Source organism: Ipomoea triloba, chromosome 9 (assembly GCF_003576645.1).
Source record: "Ipomoea triloba cultivar NCNSP0323 chromosome 9, ASM357664v1".
Lineage (NCBI taxonomy): Eukaryota > Viridiplantae > Streptophyta > Magnoliopsida > Solanales > Convolvulaceae > Ipomoea > Ipomoea triloba.
Genome location: NC_044924.1, coordinates 11571357 through 11596190, shown reverse-complemented (window position 1 = coordinate 11596190; position 24834 = coordinate 11571357). Strand labels below are relative to the sequence as shown.

At 32.8% G+C, this 24834-nt stretch overlaps 2 protein-coding genes across 2 annotated transcripts; both read right to left on the bottom strand.

Annotated features, from left to right (window-relative positions):
• Nucleotides 1-775: 775 nt before the first annotated feature.
• Nucleotides 776-8606, bottom strand: LOC116029557 (probable serine/threonine-protein kinase PBL16). Its single transcript, XM_031271608.1, has 8 exons — nucleotides 8417-8606; nucleotides 8016-8149; nucleotides 5884-6202; nucleotides 4731-5234; nucleotides 3687-3835; nucleotides 2054-2278; nucleotides 1764-1913; nucleotides 776-1093 (listed from the first exon to the last, which is right to left on the bottom strand). Exons 1-8 carry the CDS (start codon nucleotides 8604-8606, stop codon nucleotides 776-778), a joined length of 1989 nt encoding a protein of 662 aa, XP_031127468.1.
• Nucleotides 8607-17833: 9227 nt separating this feature from the next.
• On the bottom strand, nucleotides 17834-21054 carry LOC116029984 (dnaJ homolog subfamily C member 2-like). Its single transcript, XM_031272052.1, has 2 exons — nucleotides 20851-21054; nucleotides 17834-20174 (listed from the first exon to the last, which is right to left on the bottom strand). The coding sequence occupies exon 2, from the start codon at nucleotides 20057-20059 to the stop codon at nucleotides 18098-18100; it is 1962 nt and encodes a 653-aa protein (XP_031127912.1). The 5' UTR covers nucleotides 20060-20174; nucleotides 20851-21054; the 3' UTR covers nucleotides 17834-18097.
• Between the last annotated feature and the right edge of the window lie 3780 nt (nucleotides 21055-24834).

The following is a 24834-nucleotide window of genomic DNA, read 5'->3' as shown; positions in this document are numbered from 1 at the left end:
CTATTCGCGAAACACTCACTTGACAAAAATTTTAAAACTTTGATAAAGTTTCACGTTGAAATGTATGATAGCTCATTCAAGGCTTAAATCATGTTGTTAGAAAGTCTTCTTTTGATCTAATTTTTTTTTTTTTTTGAATACTACTGACTCTATTACAATGTAGTATCTGTTCATAGCTACTTTCTCAACCTACTGAAGCACAACGAGTCAACAGTTGCCTCCATTGAGGCTTGAACGATCTAATTCTATTTGATATTAAAGATATGTTTAGAGTCATTTTAATTTGCTCATATTTTTTTTATCTCGGTTTTCCGGTGTATAACCAAACACTACCCTAGTACAATACATAGTACTTACCATTATTTTTGTTTGCATTACTTTTCTTTCTAATATTTCTCAAAATAATATCAACTTAAAAAAAAGAATTTTTCTTTTTAAAAAAATTATATTTAAACTTTTAACTTGTAGGTTCCAATTTAATTAATTTATTTTTAATAATCTCGTTTGTTTTATGAATGTGGCGCCAAACGCATCTATTTTGGTAAACTGGGCTTCATATATATATATTTTACATTAATTTTCTTATAACAAATTTACGCTTCTTTATGATACAAAACATTATTCCCAAAAGGTTAAGTTGAATCCCCACCTCCAAAGGGCTCCTTATGCTCCTACTTGATAGAGCATCTGGGAGGATGTAAATCATGGTAACTCAGCTGAACACAGATATTATACTTTTTCATGTTTATGATACAAAACAAGTGTACAATGTATGTTAAAGAATCATCTCATCATAAAGTACCTTGTTTTTGCGCATAGATTTTGTTCCACTGCTTTTAAACCCAACCTTTCTAACCTCTATGCCACGCTCCGAACATTGTTTTCTTTCGGGTTCTTTGACGAGGGTGGATGCTTTTTCTGATTTACATTTGTTGTTATTAATTAAGTTTTGATTTTCATTAGTATGTTTGACTTTATTATTGTGTTTTTGGGGTTGAATGGCATCGATTGCGTTGCTAAACGAATATGTTTTTGACTGAGAGCACTGCCTGATTGCGCTTCCTTCTATAATGTCCGACAAGGTATCAACCACCTGCATTTTTATTACCAAAAACCACATGTCATTTATTTAATTTAGCTAGGATCAGTAAAGATTAGAAATGTCAACAAGTATGGTATCTATCCGACACTCTCAAACCTTAATAAGACGATTTAATTAAGTAGGAAAATGTTGTACTCGGCTCTCAACCATACACAATATTTTCTTAGATATATATGTCAAAAAGTCGGGTATTTTCATCTACCCGACTCTCCCAAACACTAATAAGAAGAGTTTAGATAAGAAAATAATTTAACTCCCAAAAATTTCATTATTTAGCACAGAATTACAATTATATTCCCTCCAATTAGGGGTACGGTGTCAAAGTTGGCCAAAGTCCATGGCCAGTTCTAAACCGCCCCTTGGTGAGGCTGGTTAGGGTCTAAAATTTTTGGCTCACAAAATTGCGGGCCTCGAGGGCTTGCCCAGCACGGGCTAGCTTTCTGAGAGCATTTTAGTCTTTATTCATTTCTTCCCTTACAATTCCCAGCAATTCTATTCCTGTCTAGCAAACAATGGAATTTGATTTCTCACCTTTTTTTTTTTTTTTCACTAAATTATAATTTTTTTTTCCCTCCCAATTAATTCCCTCCTTACAACCAAACGCTCCGTAATAACACATACAATTTTGCAATTGGTTGGTTGGTTGAGTGGTAAGACTTACACATTTCATGGGTGGCCTCTTGTTGGGATCCTTCCTCAAGCATTCCTCCACCAGTTGCACCATACCAAACAGTTGGTGGACATCATGAGAATCAACAATCCTTGTGTCAATAAGACGTGGATAATTCTTCTGCTCCAAAAGTGGGACTGCCTGTATATATGTATTTAAACATTATAGATGAGGCCTCTGAATTCTTGATTCTATTTTGTGGATCATAAACTGTGCATGTATACATCTAGTGAGTTATTATAGAATGGAGAGTTGATGAGTTGATTATAGTAGGTAGGTACCCATTCAACGAGGCTCCTGCCTTTGAGATGCTTGTCAGTATTAGTGAGTCCAGTTATAAGCTGCAATAAGACGACTCCAAAAGAGTAAACATCTGTTTTTGTTGAAAGCTTGCCACTCTCTGCATATTCAGGGGCAACATATCCCATTGTCCCAACTACACTCTCATTTGAGAAGTGATTTGAGTCATTATTGCTCCTTGCTCTTGCAAGCCCAAAATCTCCTAGCTGTCACATGCATGCATACATACATATATAAGATTATATTTTCATAAAATTTTAATATAAGATAGGATAGGATGAGTTTTTATTTATTTCTATATTTTTAGATATGTAATTGTTATTGTTACGTTGATGGGGTTAAATGAAAATCTAGTTAGCTTAAGGCCAATCAAATCTATTATCTCAAGATCGAAGGTTGGCCAAAGACATTGAAACACATCTAGAACATTGAATTTAGTTAAGTCAAATTGAAATTCAAGTTTAGAGTTAATGCATCCAATGATCCTCTGATATGAGTATTATTGATTTACCAGCTGTGGTCTCAACTTTTAAATGACCTCTAATGGTCCTCCAAGTTTTAAAAATAACCACCCGTGATCCTTTTAAACTCGGGTTATTTTAAAAATTAGGACCACGGGTGGTTAATTTTTAAAACTTGGAGGATTATTGGAGGCCATTTAAAAGTCGAGAGACCGCAGCTGATAAATTGCTAATACTCGGAGGACCATTGGAGGTATTAACTATTCAAGTTTATATATAAAGGGAATAAGACAAATGAACAAATTAAAGAATCTCTATACTTTTTTTTTTTTTTTTTGAAGAAAAGAATCTCTATACTTTTAGTGGTCACTACACTTCAAAAATGTCACTCATGTATTGTGTGTGACCCATTAAAAAACCTCTATTAATAACTTCAGAGAAATTTTGACTACGTACACTAAGGGTGTGTTTGGAAACCTAGAAAATGATTTATGGTAATCGTTTTTCAGATTTTCCGTGTTTGGTTAGAGGGGAAAAATGGAAGTCAATGGAAAATACGAGTATGATCAATAGAAAATAGAAGTGATTTTTCGAAAAATGACTTCCCTTTTTTTTTTTTTTGGAGGAAATCATTTTTCATTAGCAGCAGTGGAGCAACCAATTACTCTCGTCGTTGCCACCGCCACCACCCACCACCCACCACCACCCCTACCATCACTCACCACCCCACCACCACCCACCACTACCCACCAGCCCCACCACACCCACCCACCATCCCCCACCATCACCTACCCACCACCACCACCACCATTGTATATTTTAAATATTTAAAATTGTAAATAATTATGTTCATTTTTCAAAAAATGAAATAAACACACCAAAGACAGTTTTCTAAAATACAACCAAACACTGAAAATAAAAAATATTTTCTAAAAGGTGACTCATTTTTTAGAAAACATTTTCCTACTTTCACACACACATATATATATCCTTTCTATTTTTCTAAGTTATATTATTCCTTATTATCTAACATCAAGTTCAAACTTGTAACACGCCCAAATATAATCCAAAACACAACAGTTACAAATATAATCCAAAACACAACAGTTACAAATGAATCATAAAATTATAGGTAGCATATATAATACCGTACCAGAGATTGATGATCATGGGTGATGAGAATATTGTTAGGTCTAATATCTCTGTGTATGATATTTTGTGCATGCAAATACTCTAAACCTTTGGCAGCTCCCACTGCTATCTTCAATCTCTGCTCCCAGTTTAGAGGTATCATAGCATCACCTGCGGCCAATTTCATAAATAACAAAAAAATTAAACAAAATATCCTTTCGACCAGTACAAACCTACATCCATTTTTTAACGTGGGACAAATTAAAAGCTTTCCTAACACCATTTTCCATATTCAAGTAGGTATACTTTGATAATTAATTTATCATTCACCCATTATCCATTTTGTACATATAGGCCCTGTTTGGTAACATAGCTTATGAGTCAATTTTGACTTATTCGACCACTTCTAGTTGTTTGACTTGGTTAAACATTCAATATAAGTGTTTAATTAATTAAACTTCTCACTCAGTGTTGCAAAAATCCCGCCTAGGAACTAGGCGCTGGTCGACTGCCTAGCGTATCACCTTAAATGGTGGTCTAGGCGCCTGGTCGGCTAGGCGACCGACCGCCTAGGCCGCTTAGGCGTTGACCGCTTAGGCCTCCTAGGCACCGACTACGCCGTCTAGTTGGGCGATTAACTGTTGTTCATTTTTATTGGGTTATTTCACTCAAAACAACATCTTTTTGGACAAAATAACCCTAAATTGTACAAACTCTAGATATTTTTTAGGTTAATATTTAATATTTTAGTATTAACAATTAAAGTATTATATAATTTATAATTATTAGTCTTTTAAAAATTTAAAATACTTAAATAAATTTTTAAAAAATAAAAATAAAATAAAAAATACACGGGTGCCTATTAATTCCCGCCTAGGCGTCATAGGTGCTCCCTGAGCGCACGAGGAGCGCCTAGGGATTTTTTCAACCATGCTTAAAGAACTTAAATACACTTTAACCTGACTCAAATCAGAAGTGAACTAAACTGAAAATTATACCACAAAATTAAATAACCACTTTTAAATGCAAAAAAAATAATATATTGGGAGCTAGCTAGATAGCTTACTTGAGAGATGATCATCTAGGGAGCCATTGCAGACATATTCATAAACCAGAAGCCTATGAGTCCCTTGAGAGCATGAACCCAACAACATGACCAGATTCTCATGTGTGGCTCTGCTGAGCACATCAACCTCTGATTTGAACTCTCTCTCCCCCTGAAGGCTCATCATGTTCTTGTGCTGCTTCACTGCTATTTTCACCCCATTCTTCAACTTCCCTTTGTAAACACAACCAAACCCCCCTTCTGATAAAAAGTTGTCCCTCAAAAACCCATCCGTCGCCTCGTGAAGCTCTGTATATGTGAAATCTATCTTCCCTCCTCCTCCTGGCTTAGCCGCCGGCCTCTTGTTCTGGCACAATGAGCAAATCGAATTCGAAAATAATAATCTCATCTCCTTCTCTTCCACATTCTCCTCCTCCATTTCTCCTTCAACTGTTTTCTTCTTGTTTTCACCTCCATCTTTCTCAACGCTACTGGAGATTATTGAAGCTGCTGCTATCGCGGCAACTGGTTTTGATGATGATGATGGGTCATTATCATTATCATTATCATTTAATGATGATGATGATGATTCTGGTAATCAAAATCAATATAATGTTAATCATATTGGCTCTGATCTGTTTGGTAGAACTTATAGTTTATTTTAAGCTATAGTATTGGCTCTGATCTGTTTGGTAGAACTTATAGTTTATTTTAAGCTATGCTGTTGGCTCTGATCTGTTTGATAGAACTTATAGTTTATTTTAAGCTATACTAGTAAACTATTATTAGGATGCCAAAAACTATACAATTTCCCTTTCCAACACTAATCCTTTACCGGCTCCTGTCCAATAATTCTCCCAGAATCAATCAGTTAGTCTTAACATGTGACTTAGTTCTAATACGCTTACTATTATGTCAAAAGTTATAACTCATAGCGAATTACAAATTTATTTTCTTATTTCTAGAGGCACTGTTTCCATTCAATAATCTCCCTAATCACTTATTGATGGACTTGACCTTTTTACCCACTTCTACCCAACATTTATAAATAATTTAAAATAAAAATTTATTAACTACTAAATTTTTAACTTTTAACTAGGCGTGAGAGCCATAGAAACAGATATAGTAGGTAGTTAATATGTGAAGGGGCAATTGAAATGAGTGAATTACGTACTTTGTCGAGAAGAAGAAGAGAGTTTTCGGGAGGATGGTATCATTTCATTGTACGACATTTGGGAGGCGGCGGCGCTTGCGGTGGTGCGCGTGGGGGATGTTTTGGTGAAGTCCAATGATTGGATGGGTGCTCTCAATTGCTCCGCCGTATTATTACTTTTCAGTTTCCATATGCCGCATCTTAACTTCTTCATGAAGTACTTCTTCTCTTTCTTCATCTCCCAGTCTAAAATTACCAAAGTAGCCTCCAATTCCTTGGCGCTTTCCACCGCAACCACCTTCCTCGAAACCCCAACACGTACGTCTACCTCAAGCTTAACCTGATAATAATGCACATTTATGTAATTATGTTATTCAAACGTTAAATATATGTGATACAAAGTATAATAGTATATAAATGCACATACATACTATAATTACTATGTGTATATATTGAATATATATTTTCATAGATTTGAATATATATAAGATTTGGATCCAATAAGAATGTATACAAAAGAAAACTAGAAACCAATCCAAGTCATCTATCTCAAAATTTTCTATTGGATGGCTTTAAAGCAAGGAAAAAACTAATGTCATTTTTGTAAAGAGTTAATTCTATTTTTAGTTCTAAATTTGTAGGTAACAATCCACTTTTAGTTATTTTTTATTAGAACATCATCATTTGGTCCTAGTATTATTGTAGTATGATTATTTATAGTCCTCCCTCAACAAAATCGTTGAATATAAAGACATTTTGATTTTTTTAATATAAAATATGTTGACCTACTCTAATTTTTTTAATGTTTTTTTTAAAGATCCATATTTGAAGACGGAGTTGTCATTGTACTTAATGATATTTAAACTGTTCTGTAGATAAAAGTCTACAAAAGTTCTAAAATTAAAAACTCCTTACAAATTCATAATTTTTTGAATACCACATGACTTTTAAAGATTCTTTAAAAGTTTTAATTGAATACCACATGACTTTTAAAAACTCTTTAAAAATCTTGATCGAATACCGCATGACTTTTAAATACTCTCTAAAAGTTTGAATTGAATACCTCCAAACTTTTAAAGTTTATAAAAGTCTTTAAAATTCTATGAAAGTCATGATTGAATACACCCCCCTAAAAATGATCATGCCACAATAATAGTAAAACCAAAAGTGGGTGTTCTGATTTAAAAAAAAAAAAAAAAAAAAACTTAAAATGGATTGCCACTTATAAATTTATGACAAAAAATAGAATTAACTCTTTTTGTCAAGGACCTTGTAGTCTAGTGGCATCAAACCCTTCCCTTTATACGGGAGGTGGTAGGTTTGAGCCTCAGTGGAGTCAGATTCTGATAGAGTTAGTAGTATTCAAAAAAAAAAAACTCTTTTTGTAAATAACTGAAACTTTAACTATTGTAATAGAGTTAGTAGTATTCAAAAAAAAAAAAAAAACTCTTTTTGTAAATAACTGAAACTTTAACTCTTTAAGTGCAATTAACATTATAGAGTACAACAATATAAAGCACATCTGAACAACAATATTAAATGCGCCTAATGTTATCATTAATTGCACCGAGTATGAAAGGTAGTTACTTACTTACACTCTATAGTGTTAAAATGTTGCACTTTATACTGATACCACTCGCACATGTTACACAAACCCATAGAGTCTGTTTGGCGCCGGCGGAGCTTATAACTTATTTTAAGCTATTAATAAGTTATAAGTTCTGTTTGGTAATATTCCTAAAATAAGTTAGTAACTTAAAATAAAATTTTATTTTGACACGCTACCTAAGATAGTGTTTCAAAAATAAGTTAGTAGCTTCCTAACTTTTTTTCCATTTTATCCTTATTATTTTAAATAAGTGACATCGTTTACTCCTTCCCATTAAAACCATTTAAAACTTTTCTCTTCTTGTATATTTTTATTCATCATCTTCTTTTTAGTCTTTTTACATTTATCAATTTATCAAAAAGCTAATGTTATTAAATAATTTTAAGCAAAATCAGATAGTTTAGCAGCTCTTCAATTTTCAGCTTCTAACTTATAGATTTTCAGCTTTCGGTTACCTTTCAGCTATGTTTGCCAAACATAGCTATAATCTAATTATCACATTTTAACTAAAATAAAACATATTCTTCATTTATGGAGAATTGACCTTTTGAACTTGGCATTGTTTAGAGAGGGCAAGCATCTCCGCATATGTACAGGGCCAGTTCTGTTCCTTATCCCTATGATCCATTTCTTCTTCTCTCATAGCATCTGAAATCGTCATTGTGGTCTCATATCCCACTGCATAAGCAGATTTAAAAAATAATAATCAAGAATATGGTACCAAATTTTAAAAATATAAATATATTTAATTCATGAGTTATATCACCGGTAGAGATTCAACTGTCATATTTTAGTCAATTAGTTATTACAGCTATCGCTATAACCACTCTAATCTTACTGTTCTCCCAAACATACCCTAATTCTATATGGGTCGGACCAAATATGTCATTTTCTCCAAAAAAAAAAAAAAAAAAAAAAAAAACAACCTAGCAAGGGCAGGCTTACGTTGTTTAGCAGCTGCCAAGAAATCCAAGGTGGGAGGATCATTGAGATGGTGAACAACTCCGAGAAGTATAAGCTCATCCCCAGGGTTTAAACATAAACCCTCATTAACAACCCATCTTATTGCACTCCAACAACATTGTTTTGACACATCATGGATCACCATAACCTTCTGCATCTGACCTCCCTCCATTATATTCTTTTTTTTTTTTTTAATTTCTTTTTCGATATGTTACGTCTAAACTCGGGAATATTCGGAGAATTTGAGGGGAATAAGCCAAGTCAAAGCTTAACTAGCTTCTGTATCATACCCTCTAAGTGCTGCTATTACTACCATATATAAAGTAATCTATGATGAATATTAAAGATATATTTGATGATTTCTATGCCTTTATTTGTTCCCAACTCATTTGTCTATTGCAAACGGCAAGAGATTCATCAGTGTGAATGGATTGGGACATTTTTTTTTTATTACTTCAAAAAAAAAAGTTACTATATTCGAATGGAAGGTTATCTAAAAATATAATGTGTCAATTCAGGTTATGTCTGGTGTAGTAAATACGGCTATTCTCACAAATACGTATAAATAGCAGATAGGATTGTATAGAGACCCTTGGATCGTTAGTTGTTTGGTTAAAGTTGTGAAGTTCGGGAAAATGAGACAATGGGTCAGAGGATTCCGAACTTGATATAGATGTCTGGAAGATGCCAAAAGTCCCCCCCCCCCCCTCCATCCCCACCCCCACCCCCTCAAACATTTAATAATGTGGTATGGTACACTGCACATGTCGGTATCTCAACATATGTGACACGTGGAGCCCATGCACGAGAAAAGGTTCCTGACGCCCTCGTTCCTACTGTGATCGAGTTTGATTAAGGGAAAAAGGGCTCAACTTTCTAAGTAATTTAAAGAAGGTCGGGGTGATCCAACAGACGGACAAGTACGGTTATTGGATAAGTCCCTTCTCAGCCCTCTATACCAGGTCAGGTCGGTTAACTTTGAGGTTGGTAGGGTGGGAATACTTCCTCTTCGCAGTTCACTCAGAGCATGTATGTGGTATGTGTGTATAGGTAGTGAGGTTGGGGAATATTCTCTATCAATGTCCACGATTTTTGTCTGCTTTTTATGTACCATTAAAAGTATACATTTTACTTTAAATGTTGTACATTTTATGTTATTTGACAAAATTATCTTTACTGTATTTTTGTTAGACAAAATTACATTTGCACCATTATAACTCTGTTACTATTTAATAACTCCATCACTATTACCATAATAACCATACACCTACATCTATCATATCTTTTTCCTATTCTTTAATTATCATTTTATTAAAATCATCATATAACAATAATTCAATTATAGATTATATTTTAATTAAATATTTATGAATGTTAAATCATGTGTATATAATACATACTCCGTATATTATTTGTGTATATCTACTAATCTACTAATAATAATATAATAATAAATAAATAAATATAATTAAGTGTCAATAATGTTGGTAAGGCTATGTACTATATACTAATATCTACAAATCTAATAAGAGCTAATAGAGTTAGGCCCTATGGGAACTAAAAAAATGTTGGTGTAATTGTTTGTTGAAATGAATGGTTCATATATTTTTTTTTAATTTTACTAATTTTATTATTTTTCATATTTCATCCTCTATTATATCATTTACTTTTCCTAAATACCTCATGCCTTCTGTTAGTATAAACTTTAGTAACTCAATATTCCGTTAACTATTTATTATTGTTAACTTACTCATTGATTTTTATGACGAAGGTCTTAGGTTCGAACCTCATCCAATCAAAATTGACATAATTGTTAAACATATACTATTAATATGTTAGAGTGTACTAAAAAATACTAAATAAAATTTACCATGAACTTTGGTCAATTAATTAGAATCAAGCATTGAGCATTTATGAAACGGTACACCTAATTTACAGTATATATTCAACATAGATGAGAAATTATGCCTATTATCATTGAGGAAGCATGGATCATGCCAATTAATAGGGTTTTGTGTTGCAAAAATTATTCTTGGTACTATCCAGTGAGGGTGTTTCCCTATAAAACTGTTATTGCACCAGTTAATTTTATAAAAAATTATGCTACAAGTCATAGTTATGCATTCTTGAAAGAGTAAATATCCAAAATGGTCCCTCAACTATAGCATAATTCACAAATTGGCCCTCGACTTATGATTTTAACCAATAACATCCTTAACTTTCGATTTTTGACCCAATTTGGTCCTCCGTTAGTATGCCCGTTTGTTGACCGTGAGATCCGAGGACAGAGTAGTAATTTCACTCCTTTATGCCGCGCAGATCACTAAGCCTCCGTTCTCCTCCATCGTCAAGCCCTTCGTCGACTCCATTTTCCACGAGCAGGACCACAACTCCCAGATCGGCGCCTCGCTTTGCCTCGCCGCCGCGATTGAGGCCACGCCGGACCCTGACCCGGCCGAGCTGAAAGTCTAAGTATTGCAAAGAGTGAAATGGAAAACGTTCCTCGTGAGTCACAGCCTTTGAGCAGGAAGGTAAACAAGCCAGGGAGTTTTGGCAGCTCGAGTGATACTGTGGAGGATGAAGAGAAATTTGAGTCAGCGGATGAAGATGAAACGTATGTAGATGCCCTCGATACGCTCTCGAGAACTGAGTCGTTTTTCCTGAATTGTAGTGTTAGTGGCTTAAGTGGATTGGATGAACCGGAGAGAAATCCATTGGGAACCTTTCCAACAGATCCACAAACTCGGGATTTCATGATTGATCGATTTCTGCCAGCAGCTAAGGCCATGGCTTCAGACATGACCTCTGATTGCGTTCTAATTTTACAGCGATCAACATCAGATGGAAGTGAGCAACAGTCAGTGTTTGGACCCGGCGGCGGAGGACAATGGTTCATCGCCAAAAACATAAAGGAGTGAAATTACTACTATGTCCTCGGANCCCGTTTGTTGACCGTGAGATCCGAGGACATAGTAGTAATTTCACTCCTTTATGTTTTTGGCGATGAACCATTGTCCTCCGCCGCCGGGTCCAAACACTGACTGTTGCTCACTTCCATCTGATGTTGATCGCTGTAAAATTAGAACGCAATCAGAGGTCATGTCTGAAGCCATGGCCTTAGCTGCTGGCAGAAATCGATCAATCATGAAATCCCGAGTTTGTGGATCTGTTGGAAAGGTTCCCAATGGATTTCTCTCCGGTTCATCCAATCCACTTAAGCCACTAACACTACAATTCAGGAAAAACGACTCAGTTCTCGAGAGCGTATCGAGGGCATCTACATACGTTTCATCTTCATCCGCTGACTCAAATTTCTCTTCATCCTCCACAGTATCACTCGAGCTGCCAAAACTCCCTGGCTTGTTTACCTTCCTGCTCAAAGGCTGTGACTCACGAGGAACGTTTTCCATTTCACTCTTTGCAATACTTAGACTTTCAGCTCGGCCGGGTCAGGGTCCGGCGTGGCCTCAATCGCGGCGGCGAGGCAAAGCGAGGCGCCGATCTGGGAGTTGTGGTCCTGCTCGTGGAAAATGGAGTCGACGAAGGGCTTGACGATGGAGGAGAACGGAGGCTTAGTGATCTGCGCGGCATAAAGGAGTGAAATTACTACTCTGTCCTCGGATCTCACGGTCAACAAACGGGCATACTAACGGAGGACCAAATTGGGTCAAAAATCGAAAGTTAAGGATGTTATTGGTTAAAATCATAAGTCGAAGACCAATTTGTGAATTATGCTATAGTCGAAGGACCATTTTGGGTATTTACTCTTCTTGAAATATTTACTTTTATGAAAAATTTGATAATCTTGCATTGATATACGTCATGATACCGAATGATACTTTGATATATATAAATTCTGAAACATTAATTTAAAAGTACACATTGGGCTTTGGACTATTAGGTTGGTGTATTAATTAATGTGAATTGATAACTTATATATTTTAATTTATTCCTTGTACAATGATAATATATTTCCAAAGTTACCATCTTTCACTTTTTACTTTTCCATTTATTTATGTACAAACTTTAAAAAAAAAATTATATTCGAATTGAATGTTATCTAATAAAACATAATTTTTGTTTGTTTTTTTATGTGCTATTAAAGGTATACATTTTACTTTAAATGTTATACATTTTATTTTATTTGACAAAATTATCTTTAGTGTATTTTTGTTAGACAAAATTACACTTACACCATTATAACTCTGTTACGGAGTACTATTTAATAACGTATTCCATCACTATTACCATACACCTACATTTATCATATCTATCTTTTTTCTATTCTTTAATTATCATTTTATTAAAATTATCATATAACAATTAATTTATTCCCAAAAGGTTGAATCCCCAACCCCAAGGGCTCCCATCCACACCCTAGCCTGACATTTTCTTGGTAACTCAGTTGAACACAAAGGCTAGACATTTTCTTACTGCACACACGAATCCCCTGACAGTTAATCTTTACTCAGCTTTGAATATGCTTTAATTAAATATCTATGAATGGTAAATTATGTGTATATATATAATACATATATTGTTTGTGTTTGTGTTTGTGTGTGTATACACACTAATATATGTGAGTGTTAGCTTAGTATTATAGATTTTTTTTAAAAGAATTATAAATATAATTTTATGAAAATTGTATACACTATCATTAAACAAAAAAAAATCTTTTTTTCTCTATATTATTTAAATATGATAAATAAAATTTATTACTTTAAGAAATTTTGAAATATAATTGAACTATTTTTTAATTATTTGTATTTAGTAGTATTTTAGTATAGGTTTTGAGCATCGTGCACAAAATGCTATTGCATAGTAAAATCCATAATTTGTAATAGTGATTGATTCTAGATTAGTTTTAATTTTGAGTTGAACTAAGCTACTATTAATGCATATTTAGGTTTTTAGATAAAGAAATTTGTAAATTGTGAATTCTCATTTTTTCTTGGTGAGTTTTTTTTTTAAAAAAAATTTAAATTTCTTTCCTTACCTCATGATAGATTTTAAATTATTATAAATTATAAATAAAGAGTTGTAATGAAATCAAACTCTCAAAGTCGAACATACAATAGGGACTCAAGGACTTTGGCAATAGAATTGGTAGACATGAAAATTTCCTTTCCAAAAAGAAAATTTAAATTTAAATTTAATAATCCTATTTCGTTAGTTTCATATATTATATATATATATATATATATATATATATATATATATATATATATATATATATATATATATATATATATAATATACTGACAGCTCAAATTCTTGAAATTGTCAACTGACAGTTCCTAAGCTGGGCTGACGCTTCTTTGAAAGGGACATACCATACAACAACAAAATGGCATTCTTCTTCTTTTTTTATTTTTTTTTGAAACATTCTTTTTTTATTTTTTAAAATACAAATTCATTTATTGGTCTGCATTTCTACACTATACAACATCACTATACCATTGTTAATTCGGCTTCAACTTTGTCTGCACTCCAGGATACTATTATATTTTCCTGATGATTCAAGGATAGATTCAAGGTTCTAAGAGCATCACCATTAATGGTGATTAAAAAAATAATGTCAGAATATTGGCCACATGGCAAGAGAGAGAGTTGGAGAGAGAGTGAATTGAAATCTTTGCAAATGAAGGTGAATAGCACAGTGTTTTCTAACAGATTGTTTGAAATCCCATGCGGGCGCGTTCGCAAGGCGCGTCGGGCGCGTTCGCAAGGCGCGTCAGGCGCGCCTTCATGACATTGTTATTTAAAAAAAAAAAAAAAAATTGATTTGTTTTAATTTTTTTTTCCTCCCCTCTTATTTTCTCTTTCCTAATCACACTTACAAAAACTCTTCAAAAACTGCGAAAAAACTCGGATGCTCTAAGAGCATCCTTATCAGTGGAGTTTTTTCGCGGTTATTGAGGAGTTTTTGTAAGTGTGATTAAGAAAGAGAAAATGAGTGGGGACGAAAAAAATAAAACAAATATAATTAAAAAAAAAAGATGCAAAACGCGCACAACAGCCCATCTTTAAAAAAAAGAAAAGAATTCTAACTAATTATTGTGCTATGAACCCATTCTTGCAGATGTAACCAAAGCATTCTCTCTCCTCTTCCTCCTCCAGCTTTGTTGGCACCCAATCTGACATTATCCCCACAAAAATCACTGATAAGGGTGGCCTAAAAGGCATTAGGCTACGTACTTTATAACAAATATATTTTATTTGTGTTTTAAAAAAATCAAACATTAAAGTCTAATTTTACTCCAAAATTTAAAAGTCTAATCTAAATCTAAATTCTTCAAAAAATATAAATCAGTTTCATATATATTCCACATACCGATAAAGTATTATCATCATTTCTCTACAACTTCAATGATGGTGATGGTGAGTATGAATCAATGACTTTTAAGCTGCAATAGCAAGGTGAAAGTTGCACCAATAGGTTTTGAAACTTCCTCACTCGTGACTTGTCTCAGCAAAAGTTACGATGTGACAGAATTACAACTATGAATCTATGATAGACAACTACGAGGACCAATGTAATCGATTATTTGGACAACACCAATATCAAAATACATATCGATCTAAGAACACATCAAAATACATGTCGGTCTAGGAACACCTGGCAACTAGGCAAGATTTGATTTTTAATTTGCAACATTGGATAGATATAAAAAAAAATCTTCATTCTCGGACTCGAGAAGTATAAAAATCTATGCAGATTAAAAGGTTGGTGTAAGCAAATCAGAGCCAAATAGATAGATTACTCCTAGAACACCAATAGGAGACTAGGAGTAAATACCACTTCTTCTTTTCTTTTTTTCTTTTTTTTTTTTTTTTAAATAAAGAAACTCATTCATTTAATCATAAGCTGAAACAGTTACCAATATGAGTAAATTCCACTTTTACTCCTCGACTATTATAGTATTGCCACATTTAGTCTTATTCTTTTAATTTTGTTATATTACATCCCTAATTTTGAATAACTTCCACTTTTAGTCCTCGACTATTATTACAATGTCACATTTTAGTCCTATTCTTTTAATTTTGCCATATTACATCCATAACTTTGAGCAACTTTCATTTTTAGTCATTGACTATTGTGGCATTGTCACATTTAGTCATATTCTTTTAATTTTGCCATGACAAAAGAAAAAAAAATTCTTACACATCGTAACTCATATTTCTATGAATTACGATATTACATCCTTTGATATTTACGATATTTCTAATGTGTTCGAAATATGAATTACGATGTGTAAGGATTTTTAAAAAATCCTTATAATATCGTAACTCATATTTCTATTAGTTACGATATTTCTAATTTCTTCGAAGAGTTACGATATGTGAGAATTTTTTTTTTCTTTGTTATATGTCAAAATTAAAAAAAAAAATAGGACTAAATGTGACAATGTCACAATAGTCGAGGAATAAAAGTGAAAATTGTTCAGAGTCATGATGTCTACAATCTTAATAAGAGCCAATAATGTTAGGGTTCTAACGGGAAGAAAAAAATGTTGGTGTAATTATTTATTTAAACAAATGGTTCATATTTATTTAATTTTAGTAATCTTTTATGATTTTCCTTCTTTACCCTCTATTATATTATTTTATTCCCTTAAATAACCCCACATTCCGTTAAGTTTTAACTTATCCATTAATTTCTATAAGAAAGATCTTAGATTCGAATCTCATCCTAATCAAAGTTGATATAATTGTTAAACATATACTAAGAATATGTTAGAGTATATTATTGAAAATTAAGTGTCATTCTATTACTCTTAGTCTTATTAAATTAAATAAATTATGCATTTCTTTAATTTAGATGTTTACAATGCATTTATTCAAAAGAAAATATTCATTATCAAAAAATTAAAAAAGATATATAATTTAATTAGTTATATTGTCTTTATTTTATACAATAAAAATTATTCATTATCAAAAACTTGAAAAGAGATATAACTTCATTAGTTATATAGTCTTTATTTTATACAATAAAAATTATTCATTATCAAAAAAATTTAAAAAGAGATATAATTTCATTACTTATATTGTCTTTATTTTCTACAATGCAAAAATTCATTACCTATCATTAATTAATTATATTCACTACATTATTCATTATTTTCTTTTTACACTATCTTGTAATTAAATATTTTGTATCAATGTTATAATACAAAATAATGTTATATATTTATTTAACAAGCATACTGATCTATTAATAACATAGAAAAAATTAAAAAAGAATTGAAACCAATCATATTAACTACTTAGGGAGTATTTGTTGACAAATAAGACATTCAAATAGCTCAATAAATTGAAGCGAGAAATTACCCCGTAATATTTTTTGGACTACATCACAGTTGTTCACTTTAAAGGTAAATCGTATTTCTTTATTAATATAATTTAAAATGTATAAATTTTTATTACCAAAAGTAGTTTTTATTTATACTATCATTTTTAGACTAAGCATTTTGACACAAAATTGCAGACATTTATTTTAGTGACAGTTATAGTCAATCTCTCATATATTATTTTGCATTCATATACTTTGAATTACTGATTTAAATAAACAAATTCAACATTCAATTATATATGCATGAACATCTCCTATATAATCTTGTATTGATATACTTTGAAGTACTTATTTAAAAATAAATATTGGGCATAAAACTAGTAATATGACAAAATTAAAAGAACATGACTAACAGGGCATTTGGTTGGGAGGAGAGAATTAGGGAGGAAATGAATTGTAATTCAGTGAATAAAGTATGAATTGAAATTACAGTGTTTAGTATGCATGAATAGAAGTACAGTGAATTAAAAGGTAAGAAACAACAAAATGACTAAAATGTCCTTATGTTGTAGTAGATGTAGAGTAATAATAATAATAATAATAATTCTTTCAAAATAATAATAATAATAATAATAATAATTCTTTTAATAATAATAATAATAATTCTTTCATTTAAAAAAAAAGACAAAGGAAAGGGTATGGGAAGAGGGGTAAAATTGTCTTTACACCATCAAAATTGCCCCTCCAAATTGCCCCGAATGAATTGCAATTCATCATTTGGAGAAAATTGCAAGTCTCTCGAACCAAACAATGTAGTTTGGGAATTCATTGAATTGCAATTCAATAAATTTCAATTTCCCCCAAACTACATTGAACCAAACAACCCCTAAATGTGACAATACCACAATAATTGAGAACAAAAAGTAAAAATTATTCAAAGTCGTAGATGTAATTTGGCAAAATTAAAAGAACATGACTAAATGTGACAATGCCACAATAGTCGAGCACCAAAAGTAAGAGCTGTTAAAAGTCTTACTTATATAGAGATTAGGAGTGCATAACAACCGAATCAAACATTTGATTGAAAAAGTAGGGTCCGGGCAAGATTTTCCTCAAATCAAAACTCTTCCACTATACTTGTGTTTCAAACGGATGTGCTATTTGAATAAGTAAATTTTATAGCTCATAATAATAATAACTGTAAAGGTGAAGGGATAACAATGAATTCTAGCGTAAGGCATTGCCGTAGCTTCTGCAAAATCAAGCAAAAAGAATGAGAGATAGAAAACTGGAAAGTTTGAATTACTACTGTTCAGCATCCCTGCAATTTTTTCTAGGGCAGCATATCCAGCATAGAAGGGAACAACACATTATGCTGCATTTTTCTTGTTCCTGAAGCTCTCTTTTAGTAGTGTAAATTTCTTTTTACACTGGTTCACAGTTTTCCCAGGAACAGCAGCTGCAACCCGTTCCCAGCGTTGGCTGGCTTCCTTTGGAAAGGTTTTGAGAGCTTGAACCAGTGCCCTTTCTTGAACAACAGACCATACATCTCCTTCAGCCACATTTGCAGCAAGGTCATCAGTAGGGTTTTGGCAGCTTGAACTTTGGCTGGGAGAGCTCTGTGAATTTGGCACCTTACTGCCAGTATTGTTTTCATTTTTGTTGGCATTTGATGTTCCCTCCACTTCCTCCCTTGTTGTAAGAGGAGATGCAATTGTTTGTGCTGGCTTTCTCTTCTCAAGGAAAGAGTCGAAAGCTTTAGCAGAGTCTGGCTTCTGGAGAAGAACAGTTTTTGTGGCCTTTAGAATCTCCTCAACTGTCCTTCCAGTACCAATGTACTCCGAGATAACTTCCCATCTCCGAGACGTTCCTTTAGGATATTTCTGCATTCCCTTTCTCAAAAGATCAATTTCTTCTTTGGTCCACTCTCTCTCCTTTTTCTCAGTGCTGCTGAATGGGTTCTGTCCATTAGCTGCTAAACTACCATTTTGTTGAGTGTTTTTCTTCTCATTCAGTTTCTCATCCTTTTTCGGTTTCTCATCCTTTGAGTTGTGATCACGTCCAAATGCCTCCCTGAGAAGCTCTGCTTTTGCAACCCCTTCCCTTCCCTCAATCCCATCACACAAATTCTTCAGCTGATCAATATTTAAAGCAGTACATAGATGTTCCACATCATCATTTGTGAGGCCAAGTAAGTTCTGAGACAACAAAGGTGCTGAAATTGTACGCAAACGGGTCCGCTCTTTGCGCAATAGTTTCTTCTCTTTCTCTTTCAATTTCTTTTGCTGCAAAGCTGCTTCTGCAGCACTTTTTTCCTCTTCCTCTTTTCTGCGCCTCTCCTCTTCAGCAATTCTGGCTGCTTCTTCCTCTTGCAATTTCTTTGCCAAAACTTTGGCCTCCTTTTTCCTCTGCTTCTCAGCTTTCTCCTCCTCTTTTCTTCTCACGATTCTGGGGTCTCTTTTATAAGCATTATCAACAAGCATACGTATCCTTGCATATTCTTCCTTCCTAGCCTTCTCTGTCAACTTTGCATTCTGCCTTTCCATCCATCTTTTATGATCACGAGATTCAGCTTGTTCAAGGTCAAACTCATCAGCATGGGGAAACTCCCTCCAGCTTTTGAAGCTATACCAAAAGTCATAAAAGCTATCCACTTCTTTATATGGAGTATTGTCATTCCCTAGCAGGGGGACAGGTTGGCTGACAGACCACCGACCATTCCTTAAAAATGCAGGTCCAAAAACCTTAAAGAAATCCTGTGGGGCACATTCTGTTGGGATTTCATCATCGAATTCATCGGTGGAGTCAAAAACTCTTCTTCTAATAGGGTCAATCAAAACCTCATACGCCTCTTGGATAGCTTTAAAGTGGTTCTCTATTTCTTCTTTCTTTGTCTGCTTTGCAGCCTCAGTTTCTTCAGCAAGAAGAAGAATAGCCTGCTTGTCAGGGTGATGCTTCAATGCAGCTTCCCGATAGCTCTTTCTTATTTGATCCTCAGTAGCAAGATATCTCAAATGGCTCAGCCCCAGCAACGCATAATGATCCTGCTGCTTTGCCTCAGCAGAAGATTTCTTTTTACTCTTACTACTATATGATTCAGAAGAATAGAAGTTAGACTCCTCCTTGTCCGTAGGCACATCCTGATTATTATCTTCAACGTTTTCCTCCTCAAAACAGCCAGCCAGCCTGAGTGCAGCAGAGTGAAAAGAATGCCCAGCAGGCTCAAATCTTTGAGCTTTAATGGGAAGGCAGTTTGAGGAAACAAAAATTGGTTCACCATTTACAATCTCTTTCTCATAGGAAATGAGACGCAAAGTATCCCTAATAGCCATGAAGTTTCAATGAAGGAGACACAAGCCCTCAAACTCTGGAAGATAAGTGCCGATAAACCCTGCAACAGCTTAAACTTCACTGAGCCTTCAAAAAGCAGCCTCAGCAAATCCCTGTCTGCAATTCATCAAAAAGCATCAATCAGGATGGATGATGAAAAAGTTAAAACAGAACAAGGGAAAAATTAAGAATAGGCTACCAATGCATCATGCAAACACAATGCACAAATGATCACAATTCATTAGTACTTTATATACTTATAAGACTGTACAATAATTAATAAGAAAACAGGTAACAAGTGTTGAAGCCTAAAAACCTACAGAGGAGGCAGGAGACATTTTCAAACCACTAACAAATGACATGCCTTATTAACAGAGAGAACCAGGGCAAGTTACTAGCAATCTACCATAATCTTTAGGGTACATCATGTTGATACTAAAGGGCACTGAATCACCTCCACTTCCCTAATCGCACTGCGCCTTACCAAATTCAACAGCTCAATATTGTCTGACAAACCTATGCTTACAACTAAAATCGGAATCAACCGCATCTAAATGGAGCTTAACATGAGAAAGAAACATGCAACTAACTCTCGTTAAATGTTTGTCAATGTGTGTGTGTGTGTGTTTCTTTTTCCTTCTTCTCTCCCAGAAAAAAAAAAAAAACTACAACAAAGAAATCCGATTTTGAAATTTTACCGAGTTAAAAACGATTCTTTATCTTATCGTCCTTTATAAGAAATCCAATTCAAAACAAAACAAAACAAAAAAGAGAAAGCAAACGGATGATTCACCTCTCCTTTCACCATCAAATTAGGCTTTGAATCTAATTGCCGATCCTCCCGTCAGCGTTGAGCAAGGAGGAAGACGGTGGCTCCGTTGTCTGATCCGGGGAGAGTTGCGGCCGCAGAAAGTGCGGTGCTAGCTTGCTAGGGTTTTTATTTAGCACTACGTAAGTCAGGAGGGAATGAAAACCAAAGTGCGCAAGAAAAGAAGGATTTGGTAAATTTTGTCATTTAACGACCATGAATTTATACGAGTTGATACCCTGACCAATATTCATGGGCCGGGTTTCACTTATTATTGGGCCTATACCAACGTTTATGGGATTTGGTCCAACATCAACATACTTTAATTTTGGTCCAACATCAACATACTTTATTAAAGTATACTTGGTTTAGTTATGGACTTATGGGCAACCTAAATTAGGAGGGTATTCAATAAAGATTTTTAAAATTTTTTAAAATGATGAATTTTAAATAAATTTTGTAAAATCTTTCTAGACTATCTTTGAATCTTTTAAATTTTCATCAACTTCGTAGGAATTTATAAAAATCTATAGGACAAATATTTATAAATTTTTAAAAACTTTTTCATATTAAAAAGTCTACAAAAGTAAAACTCTAAATTGAATACGCCCTTATAAATATTCCCAAAAAAAAAAGTACGAAGAAGCATGTCGTGAATAATTCTACATCATTTTCAGGATCACGACTTTACTAATAAAATCTTGGGAGATGATAACATATGGAGCTAATCTAATAATTAGGACGTTAATCCAATAGTAAAAATAAAAAGAAGAGCAGCAAATTCCTGGAACTAATATTTTCCTATTCTTGCTACGGTTAGCAGTAAAATTTTTCCTCTGAATAAACAATCGTAAATAATATTTTTTGTAATGATTTTTTTATATATAAATATGTATGAAAATAAAGAGATAAAAATAAAAAAGTATATAAGTATTTATGAAAGGTTTGAAATGTACCGTCAAATTTGGTAGAAATTGATTAAAAATTTGTCTTGTGTAGTTGTGTTTAGATAGAGGAAAAAGTTTGTAGAGAAAGTTGTGAAAAGTTTGGGGTCGGAGGGTTGGAGAGTTGGATTTCATCTATTTATAGTAATGAAGAAAAAGTCTACATAAATCCTATTCTGATAGAGTCTATGAAAGTTGATAAGTTTTTGAATAGGAGTAGACTTTTAAAGACTCTCTAAAAGTCTTAATCGAATATCATTATACTTTTAGACTTTTGAAAAAATCTTAATGGAATACCTGTAGATCAATGGAATACCTGTAGACTTTTACAGCACATTTGATTCACATAATGAATTTGGAGGGAATAGGAATACTATTCCATAAGGAATATGGAATAGAAAAGGTAAGGAATATAATAGAAATTGTATTATAGTGTTTGGTTCGCTGAAGAAATAGACTTGGGAATTATATTCCAGCGTTTGGTTGGTTAAAAGAATAGAAATGCAATATATATATATATATATATTTAAAAGACATAAATGCCCTTGTACATATTTATTATTATTATTATTATTATTATTATTATTATTATTATTATTATATTTAGTATTTAGTATTATTATTATTATTATTATTATAGAGAAAAATGAGTCTAAAAAATTAAGGTTTAGAAAAGGGTAAAAATGAAAATAAAATAAAATATCTATTCCTGATAGGTCAGTAATAGGTTAATACCAGAGGGTGCTGGTAATAGCTATTACCCTTGCAAGGGTAATAGCTCATTCCCAGGAACAACATTCCTGGGAATACAAATGCGAACAATGCAAAACAACGGAATAGGCTACTACTAGGAATGATATGTCATTCATTGCCTATTCCGTGAACTAAATAGCCCGTTAAAGAGTTTTTAAAAGTTTAAATTGAATAAAGTCATTAAAGTATTTGAAAGTCTTGATTGAATACACCCCCTAGTTTACTCAGTCGTTATACCATGGACCATGGTCCACAATGCATTGTGGACCATATGCAATGGTTGATATTGCAGTCGTGTTGAATGGATACTGCAGTTGTGTTAAACTGATACTGCAGTTGTGTTGAAAGGGAATTGCAGTTACACGGAACAGAGGTTGTTTCATCCGTCTGAAACTGCAGTTGTGTTGAACTGATACTGCCGTTGTGTTGAACGGATACTGCAGTTGTGTTGAATTGATATTGCACACGAAACAGAGGTCGTTTCATCCGTGTGAAACTGCAGTTTTGTTGAACTGATACTGCAGTGTGCTAAACGGATGAAACGACCTCTGTTCCGTGCAACTACAGTTCCCTTTCAACACAACTGCAGTATCAGCTCAACACAACTGCAGTATCCGTTCAACACAACTGCAGTATCAATCATGACCATAGTCTACAATACATTGTGGACCATGGTCCACATTATAATTTGCGTAGTTTACTTCCTTATATGGGTTGTAAGATTCTCTTCGTTATCAAAAAAAAAAAAAGGTATTTAATCTCTAGTCATTAGTGTAAAAAAATATGGAGAATTTTGTTTTTTAGATCGATTGCACTATAAATACCAAAACGATTGATATTAATTGCTTGTAAACGATTTAGAATATGCTGAAAATGTTGAACAATGTAACGAGAGCTTATGTGATTGATAACTAATTGCTTGTAAACGATTTATAATATGCTGAGCATATCGTTCAACATCATCAAATTCTTTAAACAACATAACTTCTTGCACCCATCAATATCACATATTCCCAAAAGAGAATATGGTTTTAAAAGGTTGGACACTATCTATATCTATACTATATATAAAAGAAAAATTTTACTATTTCATTTTCCCACCCAAACTAATATTATTAATTAATTGTAAAAATAATAATAAAGCTTAATTGGTAATAAAACTTTATTTACCAAATTTTGAGAATAATTAAACCATTATAATTGTGAGAATAATGGAAACAAATTATGCGTAATCAATAAGAAAATTCCTTGAAAATTCTGCGTAACTTTATAAGAAATACATTAATAATTTATTCGTACATCGCACGGGTAATTGGACAATTATTTGCTCTAATTCAAACAAGGAAAACATCAGAAAACATAACCGATCCAACCAATTTTATCAATTGTGCTATATAATATTCGATGTTATAATTTATATAATTGTATATCTACTACACTAATAAAAGCCAAAGAGAGTTAGGCCCAAAATGGGTAGAAAAAATGGCAGTAAAATTATTAATGGATGGTTAAGATGAATTATTTAATCAAATAGATGGTTAAGATAATTCAGATTAATATCTACTATACTAATAAGAGCCAGAGTTAGACCTAAAATGGGTAGAAAAAATGGCGGTCAAATTATTTAATCAAATGGATGGTTCAGATGAATTATTTAATCAAATAGATGGTTAAGATAATTCAGATTAATATTATTAATAGAGATTACCTAATTTAACCTTACTTTTATGATTATCCGTTAATTTTTCCGTTAAATATTTTCTTCTCCGTTAATATTCTGTTAACTTTTAACTTACCCATTAATTTCTATAAGAAAGGTCTTAGGTTCGAACCTCATCTCAATCAAATTTGACATAATCAAGTTTCTCACTCTATTTTACTCTTATTAAATTAAATAAATTAGTAGCTACAACAAAAAATGATACATATGTATTTCTTTAATTTAGAATTATGTGTCTACAATACCTTTATTTGAAAAAATTATTCATTATCAAAAAGTTAAATTAAATAAGAGAAATAATTTCATTAGTTATATTGTCTTTATTTTCTCTCATGCAAAGATTCTTTACATTCAAATTTATCAATTTATATTCATTATATTGTCCATTATCTTATTTTTACAATATCTTGTAATTAAATATCAAAGTTATAGTACAAAATAATGTTATATATTTATTTACCAAATATTTTATTAATGCTATGAAAAAAAATTAAAATAATTTGAAGCTAACTATATTAACTACTTGGGGATTAGTTGACAAAGAGAGTACTC